We start from the raw sequence: 26,757 nt of genomic DNA on the forward strand, positions 1-26,757 counted from the left end.
ATGAGCTTGAAAGACAAACTGGAATTAAAATAACCAAAAAAGTAAAATATCTTGGAATTTGGATAACTATGAAAAATATAAATTTGATGGAAAATAATTATAAGAAAACATGGAAAGAGATAATGAAGGACTTGGATATATGGAACAGATTACACCTCTCGTGGTTGGGCAGAATGGCGGCAATTAAAATGAGTTTATTACCCAAATTACTCTTCTTATTCCAGAACATTCCAATAATTAGGGGAATTGCAATTTTTAAAGAATGGCAGAGACTACTTTCCAAATTTATTTGGCAGGGAAAAAGACCCAGAATTAAATTTAAATTGCTTACAGACCAAAGAGATAGGGGGGGTCTTGCGGTCCCAAATCTGAGGTTATATTATGAGGCCGCATGTCTTTGTTGGGTAAAAGACTGGATCGTCATAAAAAATAGAGAGATGTTAGATCTAGAGGGGTTTAATTTAAGATTCGGTTGGCACGCTTATCTATGGCGAGATAAGGGAAGGGTTCATAAAGGTTTTTCTAATCATATTTTCAGAGGGCCACTATTGGAAGTCTGGGAAAGGAATAAAAAATTGCTGGAGCAGAAGACACCCTGGTGGCTATCACCAATTGATATTTTAACAATTAAAAAATTAAACATTGAGGGGGAACGATGGACGTATGAGGACTTATTAACCAAAACAGAATCCGGGTGGAGGATTAGACCATACGAAGAAATAAAAAATAAGTTGACTGGTTGGATTCAATATCATCAAATAAATTCTATGTGGACGGAAGATAAAAAGATTGGAATAAATGAGAAAAAATCTAGATTCCAGATTGAAATAATAGAAAGTAAAACAAAATTACTATCAAAAATGTATAACCATTTGCTTGAGTGGGACACCAAGGATGAGGAAGTAAAGGAGGTGATGGTGAGATGGGCGGTAGATCTAGGGTATAATATAGAGTTTGATAAATGGAAGGCTTTATGGTGTAAAGATATGAACTTTTCAGCATGCACGACACTTAAGGAAAATATGTACAAGATGATGTACAGATGGTACATAACGCCGATAAAATTGCATAAAATTTATAGAACAGGTGACAAACTGTGTTGGAAATGTAAGAGTAAAGAGGGCGAATTTATTCACATGTGGTGGACGTGCGAGATTCTCAAAAAATTCTGGGAATCTATCTATAATGAATTAAAAAAAATTTTCAAATATACGTTTGTTAAAAAACCTGAAACCTTCCTGCTGGGGATAATTGGCAAAGATATTAAAGAAGAAGATAGAACCCTTCTTCAATACGCAACAGCGGCCGCTAGAACCCTCATAGCACAGTACTGGAAAACAGCAAAAACCCCAACATTAAAGGAGTGGCAATTTAAATTAATGGATTACTTAGAATTGGCAAAATTGACTCAGAAAATAAGAAATCAAAAAAGTACAAAATTTAGTAATGAATGGGATAAATTTAGAATATATATGGAAATAGAGACAAGGGGAAAATCAAAATGTTAATCAGAAATATAGATGTATTTTTTTAAAAAAAAAATCACAGTAGGCATGAGATAACGCTTACTACGTTATAAATTTTATTTTGGAATAGATACAGCAGAAAGATAATTAAGATAACATTATCCGAAATCGAGATAAAGGGAAGTCGATCAATGTTGTTGTAAAATTAATGTTGTGTTGTTTAAGTTGTAAAATTAATGTTGTGTTGTTAAAGTTGTGTTGTTTATGTTGTACGTATTTTATGTTTTTTTTCTTTTCTTTTTTTTCTTTTCTTTTTATGTTTATTTCATTTACTTTTGTCTGTTGTATGTCTGTGAAATATAGTTATGCAAAACTTAATAAAAATATTTAAAAAAAAAAAAAAAAAAGAAAGCCCCTTCCCGTCAGAATCAACAAAACTAAGCTAGATGGACCAATGATATAAAAAGTCCAGTATTTTTATGCCAATGTCTATATAAGGATTTGTATGCATAAAGAAAACAAAAGCAACAAAGAGAGGGGGGACCCCAGCCAAATATATTTATGCAATTCTGTCCCATGGTTACATAATCAAAAAAGTTGTTAGTGTGTGATGTCGTATTTTAATTTTACTACTTTTGAGGGGCGCTGTCCAGAGTGGCTGGGGCAACCCAGTTAGGTGTGTGGCATGTAAATTTATTGTTATTATTATTACTACTACTACTATTATTATTTTCCTGCTAAAGTCGACCCTGGCTGTTCTCTCCCTCAAAGGTGCTGTTTGCAGGAAATGGCACCTTGGGGGTAAAGGACCAACAGCTGAGAGAAACTGGCAAGGAGCCCTGATCTGGTTCAGGAGCATGTTCTGGAATGGAGTCCTGTGGTTGCTTTTCCTTCAAAATAAAAATGATCAATTTAGGTACACTACTTTTTTTTTTAAGACCACATTTATTGGAACACAGGGGGAGCCAAAGTGGTGCCATTCAGCTGTTGTTGGACTAACTCCCATCAGTCCCCAAACTAGCCAGTGATCAGGGATGATGGCAGTTGTAGTCCAACAACATCTGTAGGGCACCATGTTGGCTGCCCCCCCTTTACTCTTACTGCATTTTCTCTGGTGGTCTAGATGGGACCAACTACAATTGCTAATTTCAATGGCAGACATGCCCTTTGCCTTTCAGTTAACCCTTCTGGCATAATTTCAGGTGCTGCTCTCTGGACTGATCGGAGTTGTCTCATGGAAAAGGCCTCTCTCTCTTGTGGTAAGTAAAAATTCTTTTGTCTAGATAAAATAAAGGATGTCAATCTTTTCATGGTGCATAACTAATTTGTGGTATTCATAGTCCCATTAAATGATATTGTCATTTGAAAGGCAATGAGTCAGATTCATGGAGGATAATCCAGATGGGTCAGTCAGTGATTATTTGTTGCATTAGCTAAATGGATCCCTCATGGAGTCCTAGAGATGGAGCAGGAGCGGAGAACCTGTGATCATCTAGATGTTGCTGGACTACAACTCCCATCATCCCTGACCACAGGCCATATTGGCTGGGACTTTGGGAGTTCAGCAACATCTGGAGGGGTCACTGGCTTCTCACCCTTGAGTGAGAAGGCACCTGGATCATACATGATACAGGCTGTGCAGAGTTAGAATATCCTCAACAGATGGCTCCCCAGTCTTCACTTGAAGGCCTCCAGTGAGGGAGAGCCCACCATTGCTCTAGGTCAGGGATGCAGAACCAGATCTCATTGGAATGCAGCTCCCATCATCCCTGAGCATTGGCCATGCTATCTGGGGCTGATGGGATCCAGAAACATCTGGAAGGCCGCATGTACTCTATCCTGGCACTAGGCAATCGATTGCATTGTCAAATTGCTCCTACCAACAATACCTTACTTCTACTTTTCAATCAAATTTTACCTTCTTGTAATTTAAGCCCATTGTATGTATTCATCCCTCTGGGGCAGCAGCCGAGAACAAGTCTTTGTTCTGTTTTGTGTGACAGCCCTTCAGAGATTTGAAGCGTGTCTGATGTTCAGAGGCAGAGGACATGAAATCCCAGCAACCACGGGAGAGAGTTGTCCCATTTTTCTGTGCTTCCCAGAAGCATCTTGTTGGCCACTGTGAAAATTAGGATTGTGGACAAGATGGACCTTTGGTCTGATTCACCTGGGCTCTTCATATGTACTTCTGAATCACACCATCTGAATATTAGCAACTTTTAAATCAAGTCTGAACCCCACCTTTGGACTTTGTCAGTTTCTTTTCGGAAAAAATCCAGTTAAATCCTCTCTTTTTGGGGTAGCATCATTAGCTGCCTGCCAACATCTTCCTAAAAACCAGCTTTGTTAAGCAAGATGCCAATTAAGGACTAAACACTTCTTGTTAGGCATGTTCATTAAACAGCCAGTGAAAAGATAAGGGAAGCGGCTCTTGTCTTTCACACAATTAATTTGGTATAAATTCACAGACATTAATGGAATGGTTCTGTGAGGAATATCTCTGCCAAAGGTGTTTATATACTGAGATTGCAATGTTAATTGAAATGAATGCTATTCATTAATGAACTAAATAGGAAGAAGGATATTTTGAAAACCACTTTCCAGCAAAGGGGAAAAAACCCAAGCAAAGTGCTTTTCTGCTTTTCACCTCCTTTAAATTGTGTACCTTCTCTGTACTTCCAACTCCCACTTCACATTCAGCTAAGAGTTTGTGATAGTTTGTGCCCTGTGCTCAAATACTGATGGATCCAGACAGTTGTTAATGTCTTCACTGTGGAGGCCAGTTTGCTGATGGATCCAGACAGTTGTTAATGTCTTCACTGTGGAGGCCAGTTTGCTGAGGAATTCATATACCATTTAGTAGTTTTCCCTTAATCCAAGGCAGGCCGTAGCCTCTGCTGAATACTTTATCTTGCTTCAGCTTGTTGAGGAAGCCCTCTGTTGTGCAACACTGAAACTCATCTGCCCCCTAGTGCATGTGCCCTTGTCCCTACTGGACAGAGAATATTGGGTACAGTCCTAAAATTTGACACCGGGGCAACCAGCAGGTCAAGGGAAAGGGTTCTAACTCAGTCGCCTTTCATACATCTGGTTATTATCCATAGGGAGTTGTTTTCTATGGAGATGCATCTAGTTGCATGAGCCCCACTCCCTCGATACAGGGGTGCCTTTCTTTTCAGCCCCATCCCAGGGCTTATGCCCTGTTGTAGGGATAGGGGAGAAATTAGATTCAGTTCATGTTTAAAGGCTAGTCTATCTGAGTCATAGTTTCTAAAACAATTATTCTTCTAAATTTATCTGAATTTTGCAATACAGTCCACAATAATGTAAGTGTGCACAAAAGCATATATTTTAGTATTTTAAGAATGCAAAAATGTGTATGTGAGGAGAATTTTACAGTAAAATTTTGATTAATTTATTTGAGGATTTTTTAAAAAATCACAAATTGATGTGGAAATGTAGAGAACTGAATTTCAGATTTGAAAAATGAGAAACCCAAAATGAATAGATCCCTGCCCTGTTGTTAACCACCTTTATGATTCTTGTGACGTGAGAAACAGTTTGTTTTCTTTCTGAAGGAATTGAACTCCAGGGCCCTTACCTTCCACTGCGCTCTCTGGCAGAATACATTTCACCCTGTGCAACATGAAATTACCATAGAATGCCAAGATCCTTTTTAATTGGCCTGGTCAGCATTTTTGTACTTGCTGGGTCTGAACTGATATGCTATAAAATCTTAAGACTTCAGTAATGCATTCAGTTGCGCATCAGTCTTATTGATTACAGCAGGACTGGAAGGATGAAGAAGCAAACACAGGATTGGGGCCAAATACTCCCCCCCCTGTTTATTTATTTAAATATTTTATGTCTCACCTGCTGATCCTATGAGGATCCTACAGAGTCAGATTCAACAAAAGCAACTCATTATCTAAATGGGCATGTCCTCGCCAGCCTTTGAAAGATGCCAAGTGGGGTGAGGCTGGCAGCCTTGCTAGGCAAAGAGTTCCAACACAGAGAAGGCCCTACAGCCACCATAGAATCCTAGACTCGTGCTGGAAGGGATCCCCGAGGGTCATCTAGTCCAACCCCCTGCGATGAGGGAATCTCAACTAACGCTTGGTCATCCAAGCTTGCTTTAAAGCATCCATGGAAGGAGAGTCCACCACCTTCCCAGGCAGTTCGTTCCCCTGTCAAACAGCTCTTGCTGTCAGAAAGGCCTTCCTGACGTTTAGTCAGACTCTCCTTTCTTGTGCTCCATGTAAGCAGAATCTGCTTCCAATCTAATTAAGGTTCCCCTCCACTAAAAAACCCCTCTAATTAAAAACATGCTGGACGCTAACCCGTATACCACTCTGGCTGACCTAGCTGACTCTGCCTATTGTTGGCTCTGGCTCCATCTACTGTCTTATATACCAGTCTCAGTGGGCACCAGCCAACACTGATCTCAAAGATGAAGCCCCAGAGGAAGCAGGAGAACCTGGATGTGTCTAGAGTCCTGGATGGACCGTTCGATGTGGCTAGTGGAGCCTGTTTTGACTTGTCAGACCAGAAATTCTGTAGGCTTGTTCAGAGGGTTTGATCTGGCTGGTCACCACTTGTTCAGCTAGCTAGAATATGGAAGGACACTTCAGGCTTCAGACCAAGTTGTTCTGTGTGCACGAGTCCTGGTGTTTTAAAATCTGTGTAGCAGGAAGGAAAGAGGGAAATGTCATGTTCCCTATTGCAGCAGTTTCACGGTTAGGAGCAGAGCCTCTGCTGGATCTTCCTTCCCTTGTAGGCAGCTGCTGCAGACATGGAGGAAGCCAGTTTCAACCCTGTAGATCCCCTCTTAATGAGCCTGATTGCTTAGTTTAAAATCCAGCTCCAGGGTAAACTCCTGCAAATCACATAAAGCTCAGCATTTCTTTAAAAAAAAACCTGTCAAGATTTTTTGGGAGGGGTTAAATATAAAATAAACTTCTGTTCACCACCTTAAGAGAGCGTCAGCATTTTTCTTCATATCCTTTTTAGCCTCTGAAGGGATAAACTCTCAGAATTGGCACGTGCCATATCATTTGGATGGAACAGAACCCTCAAGGTGCAACTGGAAAATGAGTTTTCTGAATCAGTTATGATCACTGACACATTTTTATGCTAATTATTAACTTCTGAGTCACCCATATTTTTTGGGGGTGGGGAGGGAGAGAGAGAGAGTGGCAGAGGTTACTGCAGAGAGAATGTGTTCCTCTCTACATGAAGTTGAAAAGGTCTTCCACTAAGTTCAACAGGTGAGCTATGTCACCTGTGAGAGCAGGGCCTACCACGGGGTGGCTATCACTCCCTCTTCTAGGAGCAAATGCCATAGCTTTTGCACTGCGCAAAGAAGTATGTTTTCTTTGCTCTGTTCTGAATCTTTGTGAGAGTCAAAGCTAGAAGCCCCAGCCACCTTTGGCTTCTTTCCGCACCTGTGTAGATTTAGAGTGGGGGAAAGTTGTGGACTGGACTCCTTCATCGTGGCCTGTGGCTTCTGATATTACTCAATTACTGTGAGAAGGAGCAAACACTGCCCCACCCAGTTGCACAATAACGTTTTCCTGGCTCATCTTTGCTCCAGTTCACACATGGCCTCAGCGAGTAGGTGCTACACCCTGTGGTGGGCAGGAGCAAATGTTGTGCATAGCGTGTGAAGGACCTTGAGACAGGAACTGGGATCATATTGTGTCAAATGGGCCGGGTGAATGAGGCATCTCCCTTTGAAGGCTCACTTTCATGCCACTCTGCATGCCCATACAGTGGCAGCAATGATATAGTTTCTGTGTTGCTCAGGCCATCTATGAATTGGACCTGAGGGCTGAATAACTAGGTGTGCAGCAGGGATTAGGAACCTCAGGCCCATGAGCCAAACTTAGCCCTCTTCATCCAGCCTCAGACCACCCCTCACCTGCCCTCCTGAAGTGCTGTTGCCTGTCTGGAATATGTCTCTGAAGCACTGGTCACTAGATTGTCCACAGAGGTTTGTCCTGGAAGAATGCAGCCCATTGCCTGGAAAAGGCTTATCACCCCTAGTGTGCATCATACATGTGTGAATCAGCTCTTTGTTGCCATGAGGTTGGTGAGTTCCATACAGTACATAGCAGGCAGTTTGGGTTTGCTGAGTGCACACTGAGTGTGGCATTTCAGCCAATCCTGGTTCTCTGTTTCACAAGCACCTACCTCATTCATTTGTTACATTTTCAAGATGTGCTTTGACACGGAAATAAAAGAAACTCAGGTGCACACCTAAAAGCGTAATGTGTGAAGCAGCACTTTGTCACCCCAAACACTTTGCTGCTTGGGTTTGTTTGGGATTAGCTCTTGCAGTGCAGAAAGCAATCAGTCCATCAAAAAATAAAATAAATAGTTGCCACTTTGAGAGAATAAGCAGTGAAAGAAGCAGTTCTAATTGATTGGTTTGCAACCATGTGCATGTTCATTTCCCCCTGGCTGAGTAGCAAATATTGTGTTACTTATGGACTTGCATGTCTAGCTCGTGATTATTATTTTCAAAACTCACTCTAATGCTTGACAAACCCTATCATCTCCCTGCATAAAGGGCCATCTGCATGCTAATGTGTTTTATTGCCTCTGAGTTGCTCATACTGTAAATATTCAAATAGGTAGGCAATGTTTCTCTTCTTTTCTCTCCTGGTATTCTACAACCAGACAGGCTGGATGTAGGTGGTGGCAGAGCTAAAACACTTGCAAAGCAATGGAGGGCAATTGTGCTCATGTCCTGCCTTTCTGGCTCCCAGTAAACATCTGCTTGGCCACTTTCCAATGATGTCATAGGAGTCAACTCCTAGGGGCTGAGGTCCCTTTGGCCTCCCCATAAAATATTTGAGGGGGTTGCAAGGAGAGAAAATTGTAATTATTGGGACATATGCACCAAATGCGAGAAAATCAGAATTTTATAAGGAATTAGAAGAGAAAATGTTTGAGTTGATGGATCAAAAATAATCGTAATGGAGTAGTCTCACCTGATACGGACAGATCAACAAAGAAATTGGGCTCGTAAGGGAGGAAAAAACCTAGAATAAAATATGAACTATTAACAGATGCAAAACAAAGAGGGGGATTTTCACTGCCAGATTTGAAATTATAATATGAGGCGTCCTGTCTTTGCTGGTTTCCGGAGTGGATACAATTAAAGAATATGGATGTATTAGATTTAGAAGGACATGACAATAGATTTGGTTGACATGCTTACCTATGGTATGACCTAAAGGTTCATAAGGGGTTCTTGAATCACATTGTAAGGAAATGAATTTATGAAATATGGGGGAAAATATAATAATTTATTAGAGAATAAAACACCTTGGTGGCTTTCCCCATTGGAAGCGATATCTGTGAAAAAAGTAAATACGGAAGACAACTGCGTTACTTATAAAGATCTGTTAACAGGGGCGAAAAATAAATTGAAGGTAAAAAACTATGGAGAAATAAAGCACCTGTTAACAGATTAGTTACAACACCACCAACTAAACGACATATTCAAAAGTGATAAGGAGAAAGGTTTTGGGAAGGAATTCTCAAAGTTTGAAAAAGAATTATTGGAAAATAATGAGAAATTATTATCAAGAATGTATAAGCTACTGTTGGAATGGGAGACGAAAGAGGAGGAGATTAAAGATGTAATGATAAAATAGGCAAAGGATTTGGGACATAATCTACCACTTGAGTCATGGGGAAAGCTGTGGAAAGAGGATTTGAAATTCACAGTGTGTAGTTCATTAAAAGAAAATTACAGTGATACTTCCGGTTGCGCATGGGATCTGTTCTGGAGCTGCGGTCGGATCCCAAGGAATTTGCAGCTGGAGGTGCCTGTTCTGTGCATGTGCGTGCGGTGCGTAGAGTGCTTCTGTGCATGTGCATACGGCGAAACCTGGAAAAATGTTTCCGGGTTTGCCGCATGCGTAACCCGAAGGATACGTATCCAGAGGTGTGCGTATCCAGAGGTACCACTGTATATGAAAATGATGTATCATTGGTATCTAACTCTGGTAAAGATTGCAAAGATGTATAAAAATTCCTCCAAAATATTTTGGAAATGTAAAGATAATGAAGGTTCATTTATACATATGTGGTGGACTTGTAAAAAGGCAAAGAACTTCTAGGAAATGATTTATAATGAATTTTTAAAAAATGTTTAAGATAACTTTTCATAAAAAAACTAGAAGCCTTTTTGCTTGGAATAATGGGGGAAGAAATACCAAAGAACCTAAAGAGACAATTTATGTCTGCCACCATGGCTGCGCTGCCAGAATGTTATTTGCCGAAAAGTGGAAAGAAGAAGGTGTCCCAACAAAAGAAGAATGGATAACTAGTATGATAAAAGGTAAAGGTACCCCTGCCTGTACGGGCCAGTCATGTCCGACTCTAGAGTTGTGCGCCCATCTCGCTTAAGAGGCCGGGGACCAGTGCTGTCCGAGGACACTTCCGAGTCACGTGGCCAGCGTGACGAAGCTGCTCTGGCGAGCCAGCACCAGCGCAGCACACGGAAACGCTGTTTACCTTCCCGCTATAAAGTGGTACCTATTTATCTACTTGCACTTTAGGGGTGCTTTCGAACTGCTAGGTGGGCAGGAGCTGGGACCGAAAGACGAGAGCTCACCCCGCTGTGGGGATTCGAACCGCCGACCATGCGATCGGCAGGCCCTAGGCGCTGAGGTTTTACCCACAGCGCCACCTGCGTCCCAACTAGTATGATAGACTATGCCAAAAAGGCAAAATGTACCGTGAAGATCAGGCATCAAGACGAGAAGAAGTTTATGCAAGAATGGGAAAAAAATAATAGATTACATTAAGGAACACTGTAAATATGTTAAAACATTAGGAGGGTTGATGTAGTATTTGTGAAGTATTTTGATAATTTAGTTAAAAATTAAGAATTGAAAATTAATTGGAAAAAGTAATTATATGCAAGGGAAAGAAATGTGAAATTTGGAAACCAGGGGTGGGTGGGTGGAGGGAAGTCAGATAAGATGAATTTGGTGTTAAGATGAATGAAAAATGTTGTTGAATTAAAAAAAAAAGGGAAATAAAAATAATAATCAACTTTTTTTAGGGGGTCGGTCCCCCACCCCCTTGATGGGGCATTGCCATTCAAATGGTGTGTGTGTGTCGTGTCATGTGATCGATTATGCAGGGCGGTGCTTACTTGAACCCCCCAATATTTGAGTCATTGGCACCCCTGACTGATGTGGAGAAAGAGAAGAGGGAGGAGTCCCGGCCGCTAGTCCCATCAGGGCTTGTGGCATCCAGTGAACATCAGAAGATCAGAACAGAGAAAAGAAAGTAGTTCTTCACGCAGCGCACAGTTAAAACTATGGCGCTCCCTCATACAAGATGCAGCAATGACTGCTTGGGGGCCTTTGAAAGAAGATGAGACAAATAGATGGAGTGTAAAGCTATCCATGGCAACTAAGCTGGATGCCTGATGTTCTCTCTCCCCGGCTGGAGGCCTCTGAATCCCTCTTTGCTGCAGATTACAAATGGGGAGAGCACTGTTGCCCTCAGGGCCTGCTTGCATCTGGTTGGCTGCGCTGGAAACAAAGTCCTGAACTCCATGGGCCTTTGGTCTGATCCAGCAACAACAACAACAACAACAACAACAACAACAACAACAATTTATTATTTATACCCCGCCCATCTGGCTGGGCCTCCCCAGCCACTCTGGGCGGCTTCCATAGAAACCAAAAATACAGTAAAATCACACATTAAAAACTTCCCTGAACAGGGCTGCCTTAAGATGTCTTCTGAATGTCAGGTAGTTGTTTATCGCTTTGACATCTGCTGGAAGGGCGTTCCACAGGGCGGGCGCCACCACCGAGAAGGCCCTATGCCTGGTTCCCTGTAGCTTTGCTTCTCGCAATGAGGGAACCGCCAGAAGGCCCTCGGCGCTGGACCTCAGCGTCCGGGCAGAATGATGGGGGTGGAGACGCTCCTTCAGGTATACTGGACCGAGGCCGTTTAGTTCTTTCAAGGTCAGCACCAACACTTTGAATTGTGCTCGGAAACGTACTGGGAGCCAATGTAGGTCTTTCAAGACCAGTGTTATATGGTCTCGGCAGCCGCCCCCAGTCACCAGTCTAGCTGCCGCATTCTGGATTAGTTGTAGTTTCCGAGTCACCTTCAAAGGTAGCCCCACGTAGAGTGCATTGCAGTAGTCCAAGCGGGAGATAACCAGAGCATGCACCACTCTGGCGAGACAGTCCATAGGCAGATAGGGTCTCAGCCTACGTACCAGATGTAGCTGGTAAACAGCTGCCCTGGACACAGATTTGACCTGTGCCTCCATGGACAGCTGTGAGTCCAAAATGACTCCCAGGCTGCGCACCTGGTCCTTCAGGGGCACAGTTACCCCATTCAGGACCAGGGAATCCTCCACACCTGCCCGCCTCCTGTCCCCCAAAAACAGTACTTCTGTCTTGTCAGGATTCAACCTCAATCTGTTAGCCGCCTCCAGACACTCACACAGGACCTTCACCGCCTTCACTGGTTCTGATTTAAAAGAGAGGTAGAGCTGGGTATCATCCGCATACTGATGAACACCCAGCCCAAACCTCCTGATGATCTCTCCCAGCGGCTGCATGTAAATGTTGAAAAGCATGGGGGAGAGGACAGAACCCTGAGGCACCCCACAAGTGAGAGCCCAGGGGTCTGAACACTCATCCCCCACCACCATTCTCTGAACACGGCCCAGGAGGAAGGAGCGGAACCACTGTATGACAGTGCCCCCAGCTCCCAGCCCCTCACCACGGTCCAGAAGGATGTTATGGTCGATGGTATCAAACGCCGCTGAGAGATCCAGCAGAACTAGGAAACAGCTCTCACCTTTGTCCCTAGCCCGCCGGAGATCATCAACCAGTGTGACCAAGGCAGTTTCAGTCCCATGATGAGGCCTGAATCCCGATTGGAAGGGATCCAAATGGTCCGCTTCTTCCAGGCGTGCCTGGAGTTGTTCGGCAACTGCTCACTCAATCACCTTGCCCAAGAATGGAAGATTTGAGACTGGGCGATAGTTGGCCATTGTGGCCGCATCAAAAGATGGTTTTTTAAGAAGCGGTTTAATAACCGCCTCTTTCAGCGGGTCCGGGAAGGCTCCCTCACGGAGGGAAGCATTCACCACCCCACGAAGCCCATCGGCCAGTCCTTCCTGGCTAGCTTTTATAAGCCAGGATGGGCAAGGATCCAGGAGACAGGTGGTTGGTTTCACTCGTCCAAGCAGCCTGTCCACATCCTCGGAGGTAACAGATTGGAATTGATCCCACTCAACTTGACTAGACAGAACTCTAGCACTCTCCCGCCCCGGCCCTGCTCCCACGGTGGAGTCTACTTCTTCCCGAATCTGAGCGATTTTATCTGCAAAAAACTTTGCAAAATCATTGCAGGAGAACATGTGGCCCGAACAAGGCTCTTCTTATGTTCCTAGGGCAGCCAAAGCCCCAGCTGCCCGCATGAGGCCCTGGGAAGAATTCTCTCTGCACCCCCCATCGGGAGAGCTCACTCTCCAAAATGGCAGTTTGGCCCCTGGCTCCCCTTCCACCCACTCACACCCGCACTGGGAGGTTGCTTGTTGCCCCACCCAGAAGACTTACTGAAGAAGCAGCTACGGAAAGCAGTGCTACTGAACATCAGTTACTGGGAGCCCCCGGAGGGTGGAGCGTTCTTGCCACCCCGGCCTGCTTGCAGGTTTCCTTTGGGGCCCCTGGTGAGCCATTGAGAGAACAGGAGGCTGAACCAGATGGGCCCCTTTGGCCGGATCCAGAAGGCTCTTCCTCGATTCTTAGATTTGTTTGTTTTCCATCTTTCCCCTGAACTCTGGGATTTATTTTCCCCTGATGTCAAAACAAGTTGATAGGAAAGTGAAGCTTAGCAAGCATTAAATATCACAAAGTTTCACGTGGGGGTTCCTCCCCCACTTTTTTTGCCACAAACAGTTTTTAAGCTGTCACAAAATGTCAACATCTTAGATACCAGAGTGTATCTTTGACACGGCACCATAATAAAATAAAGGAGACAAAAAAGAACCCTGTCTACAACTTGGGATTTGTGCCAAGCTGGATCTGTTTGTAATTTATCATGTGTTATCAATCATCTTTTTATGTGCCTCTAAGCTTTTATTTTACATACATAAATTTCATGCACAAGCTGTGAAAAGGGGCAGTTTCTTTCTTCAAAGTTTGGTACTGGTTTAGTCCTTTGCTCTGTTTTGCAGGCAGCTCAGTTTTTAGTTCCAAGCCAAGCAGGTTTCTCTAGGAAGAACATTGATTGATTGCACTTCATGTCGTGTCTCTTAGCCCGTGCTGCTAATTTGAGGTTCATTTCCCCACTGGAGTACCTAGCCAAGCATATCACGGTCCCAATAGCCATGATACTAAACAAGATCGCTCAGTCAGTAGAGCATGAGACTTTTCATATCAGGGTCATGGGTTCAAGTTGAGCAAAAAAAAAATCCTGCATTGCAAGACTAGATGACCCTCGTGGTCATCTAGGACCCTCCCTCCCAATTCTATGATTCTATGATGGTATATTGAATTCAGAGCTTGAGAGAGTGGGGGGCATGGCGACATGGGAGAGGACATTCTCCATGGTAGCACCAGAGTTGTGGATTTCCTTCCCTAGAGAGGTGCTACTGGCACCTTCGTTAAGTAGTTTCTGCTGCATACTGAAGATTCTCCTCTTTTCCCAGGCCTTTGGCACCTGAGTCACAACCACATCATAAATTTTAAATACAGGGATTCTCCCAAAGAATCCTGGTAATTGTAGTTTGTTAATGTGCTGGGAATTGTAGCTCTATGAGGTGTAAACTGCAGTTCCTGTGAGTCTGGGGGAAGCCAAGTGCTTTGAATATGTTGTGTGGATGTGACCATATATTTTTAGGACCCACTCTAGTCTCTAGACTATTCTAAAGTTGTGGTTTTTAAAATTGTTCTAACGTACCCTGGTGAAAGGGAGGTAAGCAATCAAGTAACAACAACAAAATTCATTTAGTTGATAACACAAGAATGTTTGTTTGTTTGTTTGAAGGACTAACCAATGTTAGCGATGGAATATTTAGATGGTTGAATTGTGCTAAATTTATCTTCTAAATGTTTAGGGCATCCCCCCCCTCCCCGGAAAAAAGATATTATTTCAAGTGAGCATACAGATTGCCCTAATGGACTGCGTAAACTGACTGTGCCCAAGAAATTGGCCTGGGATCAGGGAGACATGGCTATAAATGACTACTAGCCAGGGTGGCTACATGGCCTCCATAACTAGAGGCGCCAGGCTTCTGAATACTGGCTGGTTGATGATCACCAGTGGAATGGGAAAGGACTATTCAACTCCTGTCTTGCTTGGCCTCCGTGAGAACACAATGCGGACTGGATGGGTGTTTGGTCTGATTCAGCTGGGCTCTTCTTAACACCCTGAAATGCAGAAAGAATCCCCTGCAGATCAAAAGTCTGAAAAACCACTGCTGTCATCGCCTCCCCTTGAACTTGTCTCACCAGTGTCAACATTAGCATCTCCAGCTGATGCTAAAGTGGTGTGAGGCACTGGCCATGCAAGTCACTGAGAATCACTGTAATACTGGATGCCAGATAGATCTTAAATCTTTCATTAATTCCCAGTGACCTGTACCTACCGATGTGCAGGAGGCTGGGACCCATTACTTGTGGCAGGGAAAATTCCAAGGTGGCTGTTTCCATGCCTCATGTGAGGTTTACAGAACGTGCCTGTCTTTCTCCAGAGCTCTGTTTGTGTGAGAGAGGATGAATATACTGGTTAATTTCATGGAGACTTCAGGAAGGCCAAATCCAATCACTCCTGCCAGCTTATGCGGTCTAATCATTATTCTGGCACTCAGCACTTTGATTAAATCCATAGCTTGCAAAGTCATGCAATTTTCTTCTGGTTCTCTCTCCCCCTACCCCAGTTTTATCATCTCTCATGACAGCATGTCTTAACTGTGGTTAGTTGAAATGAGCCAGCTTCAAAAACCTGAGCTTATTTCAGTCAACCATAGTTCAGATTAACCACAGTTTAGAGGTCAGACAGCATGCTAAACTGTGGTTAGTCTTCCAGTCTCCTCCTGGTGGTTGCACAACTGTGGCTTATAAATGGTAACACTTCCTGCTGAGTCAGACAATTGGCCTGCTTATCCAGGAATGACTTTTCAATAACTTGGGCAGATGTTTGCAAGTTAGCTATGTGTGCCTGTTTGTTAAAATATTTGTGTCCTTACAACCCTCCTTTTGCTTATCACCAGGAAAACTCAAAATTGCTACACCCTGTAAACTGAGGCCACAAATAGAATCTCAAATTCTGGTGAACACGGATGTATGAATTGCATGTTCTTTGTAACTGTAGGTTTGTCTATCTGTCAGCTTGGTTGTTAAATATGGATGCAGGTAGCCTTCCCAAATGGGTAAGTTGCTTGCTGATGGATGCCCTTTCACAAGGGGAAAGCCTCTCTCTCTCTCTCTCTCTCTCTCTCTCTCTCTCTCTCTGTGTGTGTGTGTGTGTGTGTGTGTGTGTGTGTTTGGCTTCCTGTGGTTCCCTTTGCTCAGGCTGCTTTGGGTCACCACCCATCTTCCCTCCCATGGCACTCTTTTCTTCCAGAGCTGCCGCAGGCTGTTTATCTTGCATTTCTTGTTCCACCTCCACCTCTTCTTCTGCTCCCCACCCTCTGGCCTGACAAGACCACCTGCTAATCATGTAGTCTTGTGGGCTGGAATTTCCAGTGGCTGCAGACAGCTGTTTATACAAAGTGGAGGCAAGGATGTTGCTGGGGTGTTGTGCTCATCCCTTCCTGAAGAAGCGGGTCTTAATTACCCTTCAGCCAACTGTGATGCTCTTTGCTAGGTTCTCCTTGCATGGGGTCACCATGGTAACCCTGAATAGTAACAAGGGCACAACACACAAAAGCTGGAGCAGCCTGGCTGATAGGCTGATGTGACTCCTGAGAGCTACTGGAAATGTGCTCCATTTGCCTTTACCCCTTCAGGTCCAGCAGCAATTCCACCCCTACCCCCATTCCCCAACTCCTTCTAAATTGCTCTTCCATTTCATTCCCTGCTTTGAGGGATCACAAGCCTACCTCATCTGGTGCATTTGGGTTTGGCAGCTTTTGCACACACTCATATCCAAAACGCCTTCCCTGGTGCAAGACAAGTTTCCTTCAGTATTTCTTCTTCCTCCCTAGGAAATTTATGTTGGTCATTGGCATCTGTCCTGCACTGCTAGAGAATGCAGTAGCAAATAAATTAATCTGGCTGTTCAGTCCTTCCTTTCCTTTCCTCTTTTTTATTTTGACATCCTTTTGAGGTCAGGAAGTAGCATTTCATAATATGTGATGCAGTCTTTATTTTCAATTCCCAGTCTGTGTGTGCACTATACAAAAATCATGACACGGGAAAAACCATGAAGCTTGTCAATGCCTCGACATAGCTCCATCCTTATTTCAGACATCGTGATATATCAGTAAAACATGATGTTTAGCTGGTGATGTTGAAAAACAGATATCGCCAGCCCAACTCAGCACTCTTAACAAACAAATGGCTCCCATAATTCTCTGTGGGGGGAGCCATAGTGTTTTAAATGTAGGGTGTGAATGTGGCCAGAGAGCATGAGGAGATGCTCCATCTTCAAGCCCATGGAGGCTGTCATTGAATCTCTGACATTTCTTTTCTTTTTGGAAGTTGCTGTGACCAGAAGCAAAGATAAAAGAAGAAAAAATATATTCAATAAAATGCTGTCGGCTGAAAAAAAAATGCCAACATTCTAACAACTCAGATACCAACTAAATCTGTTTTTTGGTCATAGTCAAAAAACCAGTTGCTGCTAATTTTCCAGGTCTGTAACAATTTGAACATGGAATAAGCTGAGACCCTTTCCTACTGAAATTTGGGGGGGGGGGGATTGTGTTGAGTGACCTCTTCCCTCCCAAAGATATTTGCAGCAGAGCTCACCCTTTGCATATGCAGAAGATCCCGTTTAAAAAATCTCCGATAGCCAGGCCAGGGAAAGATCTCTCCCTGGAGAGCCACTGGTGGTCAGAGGAGGCCAGGCTGAGAGAGAGCTGGGTGGATTGATTTTGGTATAAGGTCACTTTACATGTTCATGGGGAAGGATGGATGCTGTGCAAAGAGCACCGAGGATAACTTCTTGTGTTCAGAACATGAGCGCAAGAGAGCCAGTATGGCATAGTAACTGGCGCGTCAGACTAGGATCTGGGAGAGCAGTGTTCAAGTCCCTCACTCAGCCATGAAGCTCTCGCTGGGTGGCCTTGGGCCAGTTACTCACTCTCAGCCTAACCTACCTCACAGGGTTGTTGTGAGGATAAAATGGGGAGGAGAGAACCCTGTACACCACCTGGAGCTCCTTGGAGAAAAAAAATGGTGTAGAAATGTAATAAATAAATAAGGAGAAACCACCTCAGCAGTGTACTTCCAAGTGTGGAACTTATTTCATTGCACTTAGTGAGAACCAGGCAGAAGTTGTTGTTGTTGTTGTTGTTCTCTCTCTCTTGCTCTGTCTGTCTCTCTGTGTGTCCAATCTCCCATCATTTTTTTTAGAATATGTTCCTTCAGCTTGCCTGTGACACTCCTCATAAAAATCAATATTCAAAGCAACACTTTAATCCGAGGGTTGCTATTTATTAAGCGAGGCAGCAATAATTTTGCCTCTACTTATCTAGCAGGCCCTGCTCCAGCCTGGACTGCGTTCCTCTATTCCTTCCCCTATAGGAAAAGAAAGGAAGGGCAGGGGGAATGATAACAACACATCCTTCTTGCTGAAAGTCCGCAATAGGTAATAGTTTTTAATAATAGCTCTATTTTGGTGCTGCGGTAGTTTTTCCTTCATTTGATGGTAATAAAAAATAGAGCTTATTGAGTAAGACACAGGAAGCGAGGTTTTGACAGTTAAGACGTCTAGTGATTCCCTTTAGTTCCCTTTAGTTCCCTTTCATGCTGCAGATCTGATTTCCATTAAGCGCTTCTTTCTGATGGATGGCAGCCATGCTGGCCGGTTGGCACAAAGGAGCAGACTGGCTTTAAGGCAGGTATCTTCAGACCCCGGACCTACACTTAACCCAGACATGCATTTGGGGACCCAGCCCATCATCCTTTACCATTCATTTGCATGGTGCTAGTTCTCCTGTTGCAATCCACCTTGCATCAGGCAACAACCCACCAGTTGAGGACTTGTGCTTTAATCCATAGCTCAGTGGCAGAACATGCACACGGAAGGTCTAAAGCAGCACCTTTTGCTTCTTATTTGTCTGTGTCTGCTAAACTGTCAAACCAAAAAAGGTATTAAGGCAAAATTATGTTCTGCTTGTGAAAGCGCCCCTGTTGACAGTTGTCATGTTTACTGCAGTTTGACTGCAAGAGCATTGTGCATTTTAATGTATGTTGCCTAGTGGTAAATTTAATTATGTTACTTGCATAGCTGCTGCTATCACAACTGCTACTCTTTGGTCTTGAATGTGAGATTTGTATTGTGTAGATTCCTCTTTTATCAATCCCTTTTTGTTGAGATTTGTAAACCGCTCGGACTTCTATTGAAATATGAAGCGAAATATAAATTAGCTAACTAAAAAAAATAACAATGCTCCAGCCTAGTTTGTGGCAGTTTGCTGCATTCCTGAGGGGTGAGTTCCCCAGACTGCGGAAGTGCGGAAAATTGAGGACTAATGTGGAAAGATCTGACCCACAGGCCAATTCACCTCATGCAGTCCTCTGGATTCTCCACAGGTAACACCCTTCCTCAGCCCAGCTCTGTGCCCTGGAATAGGAATCTGCACATTGATATGCCTCTTACTTGCATGCATGGAAAGATGTGTGCATGCATTTAAGCTCTTACTTTGGCATGTCTGGAATACAGCCTTTGGTACAAAGTTCAGAGTCACATCCTTTTTCTGACTCAACACTGACATGTGGACCTCAGGTGGCTGCCCAGGAAGGAATGTCGCCCTCATGCTGAAAGGTTTCCTCAGCCTGACGTAGGTAATAGAATAAAGAAATACAGGAATCTGCCTCGTAGGGAGTCAGACCATTGGTCCCTCTGGGTTAGTACTGTCCACTCAGACTAGCAGTGGCTGCCCAGGGTTTCAGCCCTAGCTGGTCCCCAAGGTGGAGGAGATTCTTGGCTGTGCTGTTGCCTGTGGTGTCAAGGGAAGAAATAGTACCACCCTATTCTGCCTTGGTCAGGCACCACCTGGACTGGTATGAGGGGCAGAGCATGATGGCGGCTTCACTCTGTGGTATATCGCGGGTGAAACAGCCACCACTCCTGAGTACCAGGGCTGCTTCCAACATCAGAAGGGACTCAGGAGCAACGGCTGTTTCACCAGTGATATACCGCTGGGTGAAGCCGCAATTATGCTCTGCCCCTCGTAGCTCAAATACAGCTTGTTCCTCCCTTGGCTTCTTTAAACTGCTCCACTAAGGCTCAAGCAGCTGCGCGCTCCTCAGTGGAGCAGTTTAAAGAAGCCCCCCCCCCTCCAGCTCGTGTGAGCCGGAGGGGGGCCTCCATTGAACTGCTCCTGCCCCCCCAACTGAGCGAGCCCAGATGCCTCGCTCACTAGCCAGAGAGGCATTGGGGCTCGCTCAGCTGAGGTCGGGAGCCTTTGTGCTTCTCAGCTGAGCAGTGCTAGAACAAGCTGCATCTCCCTGGCCCCGTGAGGCACTGGGGTGCAACCACCTCAGCTCCCTTGGCGAGAGCAGGGGCAGTTAAACCCCAGTGCCTCGCAAGGTTGGGGCAATGTAGCTTGTTGCTTCAATATCCCATTGTATCACCATATCACGATGTTTGGCTAGTGATACATTGCAATGTTGATAACCGGACCCCGCCCAGCCCTACTGGGCACCACAGTTTAAGGAGGATATTGGCAATATGCAACATGGGAGACCAAGATGATCAAGGGTCTGGAAACCAAGCCTGGTGAGGTATAGTTGAAGGAGCTGGGTATGTTTAGCCTGGAAAAGAGGAAACTGAGAAGAGATACGATAGGTAAAGGTAAAGGTACCCCTGCCCGTACGGGCCAGTCTTGACAGACTCTGGGGTTGTGCGCCCATCTCACTTAAGAGGCCAGGGGCCAGCGCTGTCCGGAGACACTTCCGGGTCACGTGGCCAGCGTGACATCGCTGCTCTGGCGAGCCAGAGCCGCACACGGAAACGCCGTTTACCTTCCCGCTGGTAAGCGGTCCCTATTTATCTACTTGCACCCGGAGGTGCTTTTGAACTGCTAGGTTGGCAGATACGATAGCCATCTTCAAATATCTTAAGGGCTATCACATGGAAGAGGACTGCCACATGTTCTGGAGGGTAGGACTCAAACCAATGGCTTCAAGTTACAAGAAAGGAGATTCTGACTCAACAAAAGGAAAAAACTTTCTGACAGTAAGAGCTGTTTGACGGTGGAACAGACTACCTCAGAAGGCACTGGAGGTTTTTCAACAGCTTGGGTTGCCATCTGTCAGGGATTCTCTCGTCGTCATTCCAGCATTACAGGGGACTTGACTGGATGACCCTTGAAGACCCCATCCAACTCGCCAGTCCTGTGATTCTACGGTACTCTCCCCCTCTGGACAGCAACCTTGGTGTGTAGCAAGTGGGGAATCACGGCTTGGCCTACAGTTTAGTCCCCGACGAGCTGACAGAGTCCCACATAGCTGCCATCCATCATATTCAAGTTTTTGATACAAATCAAGCCTGAAAGGAAGTGGAGACTGGTATTCATTTATTTTTTCTTCTACCACAGAAACCCAGAGTAGCTAAAAGGAACACAAATCCAATCTTATGCTATGGAAAGTGATTATTAAAACCATAATTATAGATGCCAGTCTCTTGAAAAAAGAAACTAGTTCCACACAAATAAATTCAGATGCTAAAGTCGGTTTTAAAAAGCTTACCTAAAGTGTGCTGAAGGCTATAGTTCAGATTTTATCATCCATGCCACCCACACATTCTCCCCTATCTACTTTTTGATTGAATTAGTGTGTTTGTTTAATATTTATGGTGTGGTGAGTTGAAAATGAATGCAGATGAGACTGAGTTACAGCTTCTGGATCTTAAAATATTTTCAGGCTCAGGATCAACAGGGTGCCAAGTTTATTACAGGAAGGGCCTGTGCTTGCTGTGTTTCTGTCCACAGTGACATGGAGTCCTGTCTCGGAATTCATGGAGGCTTTGATGAAAGCCAAGCAATTAGGCACAACTTCTCCCTGTTTCAACAACTTTAGGGGTGGCTTTTGCTCCCTCCCTCTTGAATGCACAGAAGTGGCTTCTGCTGTTGATTTCTTGACAGTAAATAAGTAATGGCATCTATTAGTGGCATTATTGTCTTTAAATAGGCACTTGCGCAGCCATTAGGAAGACGGTTGTGTTTTTCTGTTCCTATTTTTATTAAAAGTACAATAAGTTATGTGAAGTTAACAAAGCAATCAAATATGCTTTCATTGTTCTAAGCAGTTGCTTAAATACAGAGAAGGAAGGGAAAAAGAAAAGAAGGGCAGCCTGCCACAGGCTGATTTAATCTCTCGGTGTAGACGGCTAGCCAAACCATAGTTAAAGGAGATGGTTTGCCCTGGTACCTGTGGTTTGTATTGACAAAACATACATTACAAGTTTCCCATGAATCAGAAACAGAAAACAGGGTTTGAAGTGTGCTTGAAGACCATGGTTTATGGTAACTGTGGTTTGGCATGAAACAAGTAGCCTAATAATTGATTACTCCACCTGAGGAGGCTGCTGTATCATGGAGATGGATATGAATCTGAGTGCTCTGTGGATGGAATACACAAGCAGACAAGCATCTCTTCTTGTAAGCTGAAGTCATGGCTTCTGTTCTAAATTATGGTCAGCATAGCACAGAGAAACCAGATATGATCTATGAACTGACATCACGGCTTGAGCTAAGGGCAGCTCTCAGTATGTGAAACATTAAATCCTAATCAGGGCCCAATCAGAATTAGGTAGAACTCAGAATGTAAAGTTTAATCATAGCTCACACACTGAAAAGCAGCCTTCTGTAATATTAAGTAAGCCACTTTAGATATTAAATCAAGACTAATCCAGCAAAATGTAAGTAGGCATATGCTGGAGAAGCAAGCAGCCACCTGCATACTTAGCACACCTTGTGGAGAGGGGTCCAGCCATTGAACTTTTTTTTTTTTTGGAAGGAGGTCTAAACCAGAATTTGTTTGGAGGTAGAGAACTCTCATGCCATAATAGGACATCCACCTGTTAATTGGAAGCTGATGAGGAGATAGTTCCATGGGCCCATGCCACACTCAGTGAGTATGGAGGGCTTGTTTCATGATCTTCTGAAACTGGTGGTTCATGAGCAGATCCTGAACAGCAGATAGGAAAAGATAGGAGCAAGTGATCATAGAATGTGGGCTGAGTTGAGAACTCTTTGCTGAGCGACACTCTAGGGCAGACTTCCTCAAACTTGACCCTCCAGATGTTTTGTACAATTCCCATCATCCCTGACCACTGGACCTGCTAGCTAGGGATCATGCGAGTTGTAGGCCAAAAACATCTGGACGGCCCAGTTTGAGGAAGCCTGCTCGAGTCAATTGCAATTGGAGACACACAACATAGACGGGAACCCTTTACTAGTTATTTATTTATTTATTTATTTATTTATTTATTTATTTATTTTCCCCGGCTATTTATTTGTCTTTATTTTATTGATGTGCAATTGAACAATGTCTATCCAATTGTACTTGTACAGGTGCCTTTGACTGGGGGCGGGGAGACAGAAAAGCAGGGAATGGGGGAGCTGAAGGGGAAACTGTTGTAAGTCAAAAGGAGACATGAAAACCTTTAGTAAACTATTATTACAGAGAATGAGACTTGCACTTGGAGGTTGAGAACCAGGGAAGACCACCAAAGGTCAGAACATGGCGCCACTAGGAAAGGCTGCCATTGCATAGGCAAAGTTGCAACCTGAACAGGAATGGAATCCTTGAAAGTCTTTCCCATGAAGGCAGACCAGTGGCTACTCTGAGTGGAGCTCCTCCAGGAGCAAGGAATCATTCCAACCCATAGTCTGGGGATTCAACATATGGGCCAGCCATGATCATTAAGCTGCTTTGAACATCACTGTTGACTGAAAGGCAGTGGACACACAATTTTATAATAAATGATTAAGTGATTTCAACAGAATATCGTGGCAGCCCTGTATTGGAAAACATGATGCACCTGGTTACTTTAGAATGATGCCCGAGGGAGTTACACTTGTATAGCGTCACAGTAGCAAGGGGACTCCCTTGCTGAGACAATATGCAGAATTGGAAGATGATCTTTAGGCTGTTCTCCGTTAGGCAGATGATGTTTTCAGACATCTGCTGACACACAGCTCTCTGGAGGGCTCCTGGGATTAATTAGTCATGTTCTCAATAGCAAGTCTTATTCAGCACTCATGTTCCTAACAGTTGAGCAGTATCTAAGCAAATCCTCATGGAAAGGCCTGCATCTCTTGACTCAAGTTATTGATGGGAGCAGAAACATGAAGAAGGCAACAGAGACAAAGGGGAAACTTGACACATGCTTGAGATATTACAGTCTAACCCCCCTAGTAGGTGATAGTTTTGTCTGAAGTATGCAAAAAAGAAAAGCAAAGCAAAAAGCAACCCTGTACTCCAAAGACTTTGCTTTGCTTTAATCGTGGGGTTGTGTTTTTTTTTAATGTTTTATTTTAAAACACAATTCTACAGTGTCCTTTTTGAGGTGAGGCAACCAGAACTCCATTTTACAATGAGACTATGACTGTATAAGTAAATGTGTGGTAATAGTGATGGCAGTGACAACAATAATAGTGATGTTGACTAATTTTTTGCCCTCTAGGACGCACTTTTCCCCCTCTAAAAATTAAGGGGAAATCTGTGTGCGTCTTATGGGGCGAATACAGGCTTTTGCTGAAGCTTGGAGAGCAAGAGGGGTCGGTTCCCGCAGGGCTCCCTAGGCTGCGGATAGCAGCCTGCCGCCCAGCGCCCAGGCGCCCTGAAGCAGAGCACCCCGCGTGCCGGGCAGACATCCGCAGCCTGGGGAGCCCTGCGGGAGCAGACATTGGCCAGCCCCACAAGCTTGGGGGACAGCGGGGAGGCGCAGCGCCGCCATACCGCTGTTCCCCGACCTGGTTTGGTTTCCCCAACCTGGTTTTGGGGGGGAAATAAAGGGGGGGAAATTTCCTTTATTCCCCCCCCCCAAAAAAACTAGGTGCGTCCTATGGTACGGAGCGTCACATGGGATGAAAAATACGGTAAATTTGGTGTGATGTAACAAGAAAGCAAAGTTCGAAGCAGTCCAGTGAGCAAGAAGAAGAGGCCATTTATTTGTTTATTCATTCAGAACACAAAGTTGGGTAGGTTGTGAATGGAAATTAAAAGAAGTTTTGGGAGTTGAAGTTGGGGAATAGAATGGCTGCAGGATTAATAGTGTCAGCTGAGTCCATTACAGTGCATTATCAGTGTTTTTATCATTTCTTTTTCTGTTATAGTTTTTCAAATCAAGGAAAGGGGCAAATGACTTATTTAAGGGCTGGGAGAGGGATAATAGAGGCCAATTTTAGTCAGAACATGCTGACAGAAAGAGGGTAAGGACTTTGCTGCTGTAGCAAATTTTCAAGAAAGGTTTTGCAGAGCAAAATGAACTTCTACAAGGGCAGCCAGCTTTGTGTATTCTCTATGCAGCCTTTGAGAGAACATGTGCAGCTACAGAAATGTTCTGTGCCAAGGGGTGAAGTTCAGCTTCCAAAAGTGCACCCTGAGATATTATGATGAAGGGTGGTGTATAAATCTAATGCATATAGTTTGAGGAGAAGAGGAGGTTCATAGAATCATAGAATCATAGAGTTGGAAGAGACCACAAGGGCCATCGAGTCCAACCCCCTGCCGAGCAGGAAACACCATCAGAGCACTCCTGACATATGGTTGTCAAGCCTCTGCTTAAAGACCTCCAAAGAAGGAGACTCCACCACACTCCTTGGCAGCAAATTCCACTGTCAAACAGCTCTTACTGTCAGGAAGTTCTTCCTAATGTTTAGGTGGAATCTTCTTTCTTGTAGTTTGGAACCATTGCTCCGTGTCTGCTTCTCTGGAGCAGCAGAAAACAACCTTTCTCCCTCCCCTATGTGACATCCTTTTATATATTTGAACATGGCTATCATATCACCCCTTAACCTCCTCTTCTCCAGGCTAAACATGCCCAGCTCCCTTAGCCGTTCCTCATAAGGCATCGTTTCCAGGCCTTTGACCATTTTGGTTGCCCTCCTCTGGACATGTTCCAGTTTGTCAGTGTCCTTCTTGAACTGTGGTGCCCAGAACTGGACACAGTACTCCAGGTGAGGTCTGACCAGAGCAGAATACAGTGGCACTATTACTTCCCTTGATCTAGATGCAATACTCCTATTGATGCAGCTCAGAATTGCACTGGCTTTTTTAGCTGCCGCGTCACACTGTTGGCTCATGTCAAGTTTGTGGTCAACCAAGACTCCTAGATCCTTTTCACATGCACTGCTCTCAAGCCAGGTGTCACCCATCTTGTATTTGTGCCTCTCATTTTTTTTAAAATAATTTTTTATTGCATTTTTCACAAAAAAGAACAAAAAAGCAAATTTTCACAAACATTACAAAAGAAAGGAACACATAGACAAAAAAAGAAAAAAGAAGAGAAAAAAAGGAGATTTTAACATAAAAAAAACTCACTTTCCAATTATAACCTTCAAAACCTTATTTTCCTTGCTTCCACCCGCCTCCCGATCTTGTATTCTATGTAATAAGAACAAGCTCAATCTTTGTTCATTTTGATTCTTGATCCCTCCCTTTGTGCTCTTATTTAACTCAGTCACTAGAACCCCTTCAAAGATTTTACAGTGTTTTTGTAGATAGACTTTAAACTTCTTCCAGTCCTCTTCCACCTGCTCTTCTCCTTGATCTCGAATTCTGCCGGTCATTTCAGCCAGTTCCATATAGTCTATTACTTGCATCTGCCATTCTTCCAGGGTGGGTAGATCTTGCGTCTTCCAATGCTTTGCAATAAGTACTCTTGCTGCTGCTGTAGCGTACATAAAAAAAGTTCTGTCCTTCTTTGGCACCAATTGGCCGACCATGCCCAGAAGAAAGGCCTCTGGTTTCTTCAAGAAGGTATACTTAAATACCTTTTTCAGTTCATTATATATCATCTCCCAGAAAGCCTTGGGCACGTCCACCAAAGGTGAAAGAATGTCCCTTCAGTTTCTTTACATTTCCAACATTTATTGTCGGGCAAATGGTAG

General features: G+C 44.0%; 1 protein-coding gene across 2 annotated transcripts in view; it reads left to right on the forward strand.

Moving 5' to 3' along the window:
* The window catches only part of ENTREP2 (endosomal transmembrane epsin interactor 2), a 211,486-nt gene that overhangs the window by 101,919 nt on the left and 82,810 nt on the right, over positions 1 to 26,757 (forward strand). For both annotated transcript variants that reach the window (XM_079953278.1, XM_079953277.1), the window contains exon 2: positions 2,669 to 2,725. In XM_079953278.1, the coding sequence (XP_079809404.1) occupies positions 2,669 to 2,725 (57 nt within the window). The remainder of the gene's footprint in view (positions 1 to 2,668; positions 2,726 to 26,757) is intronic.

This window comes from Podarcis cretensis (assembly GCF_951804945.1).
Source record: "Podarcis cretensis genome assembly, chromosome: 14".
Lineage (NCBI taxonomy): Eukaryota > Metazoa > Chordata > Lepidosauria > Squamata > Lacertidae > Podarcis > Podarcis cretensis.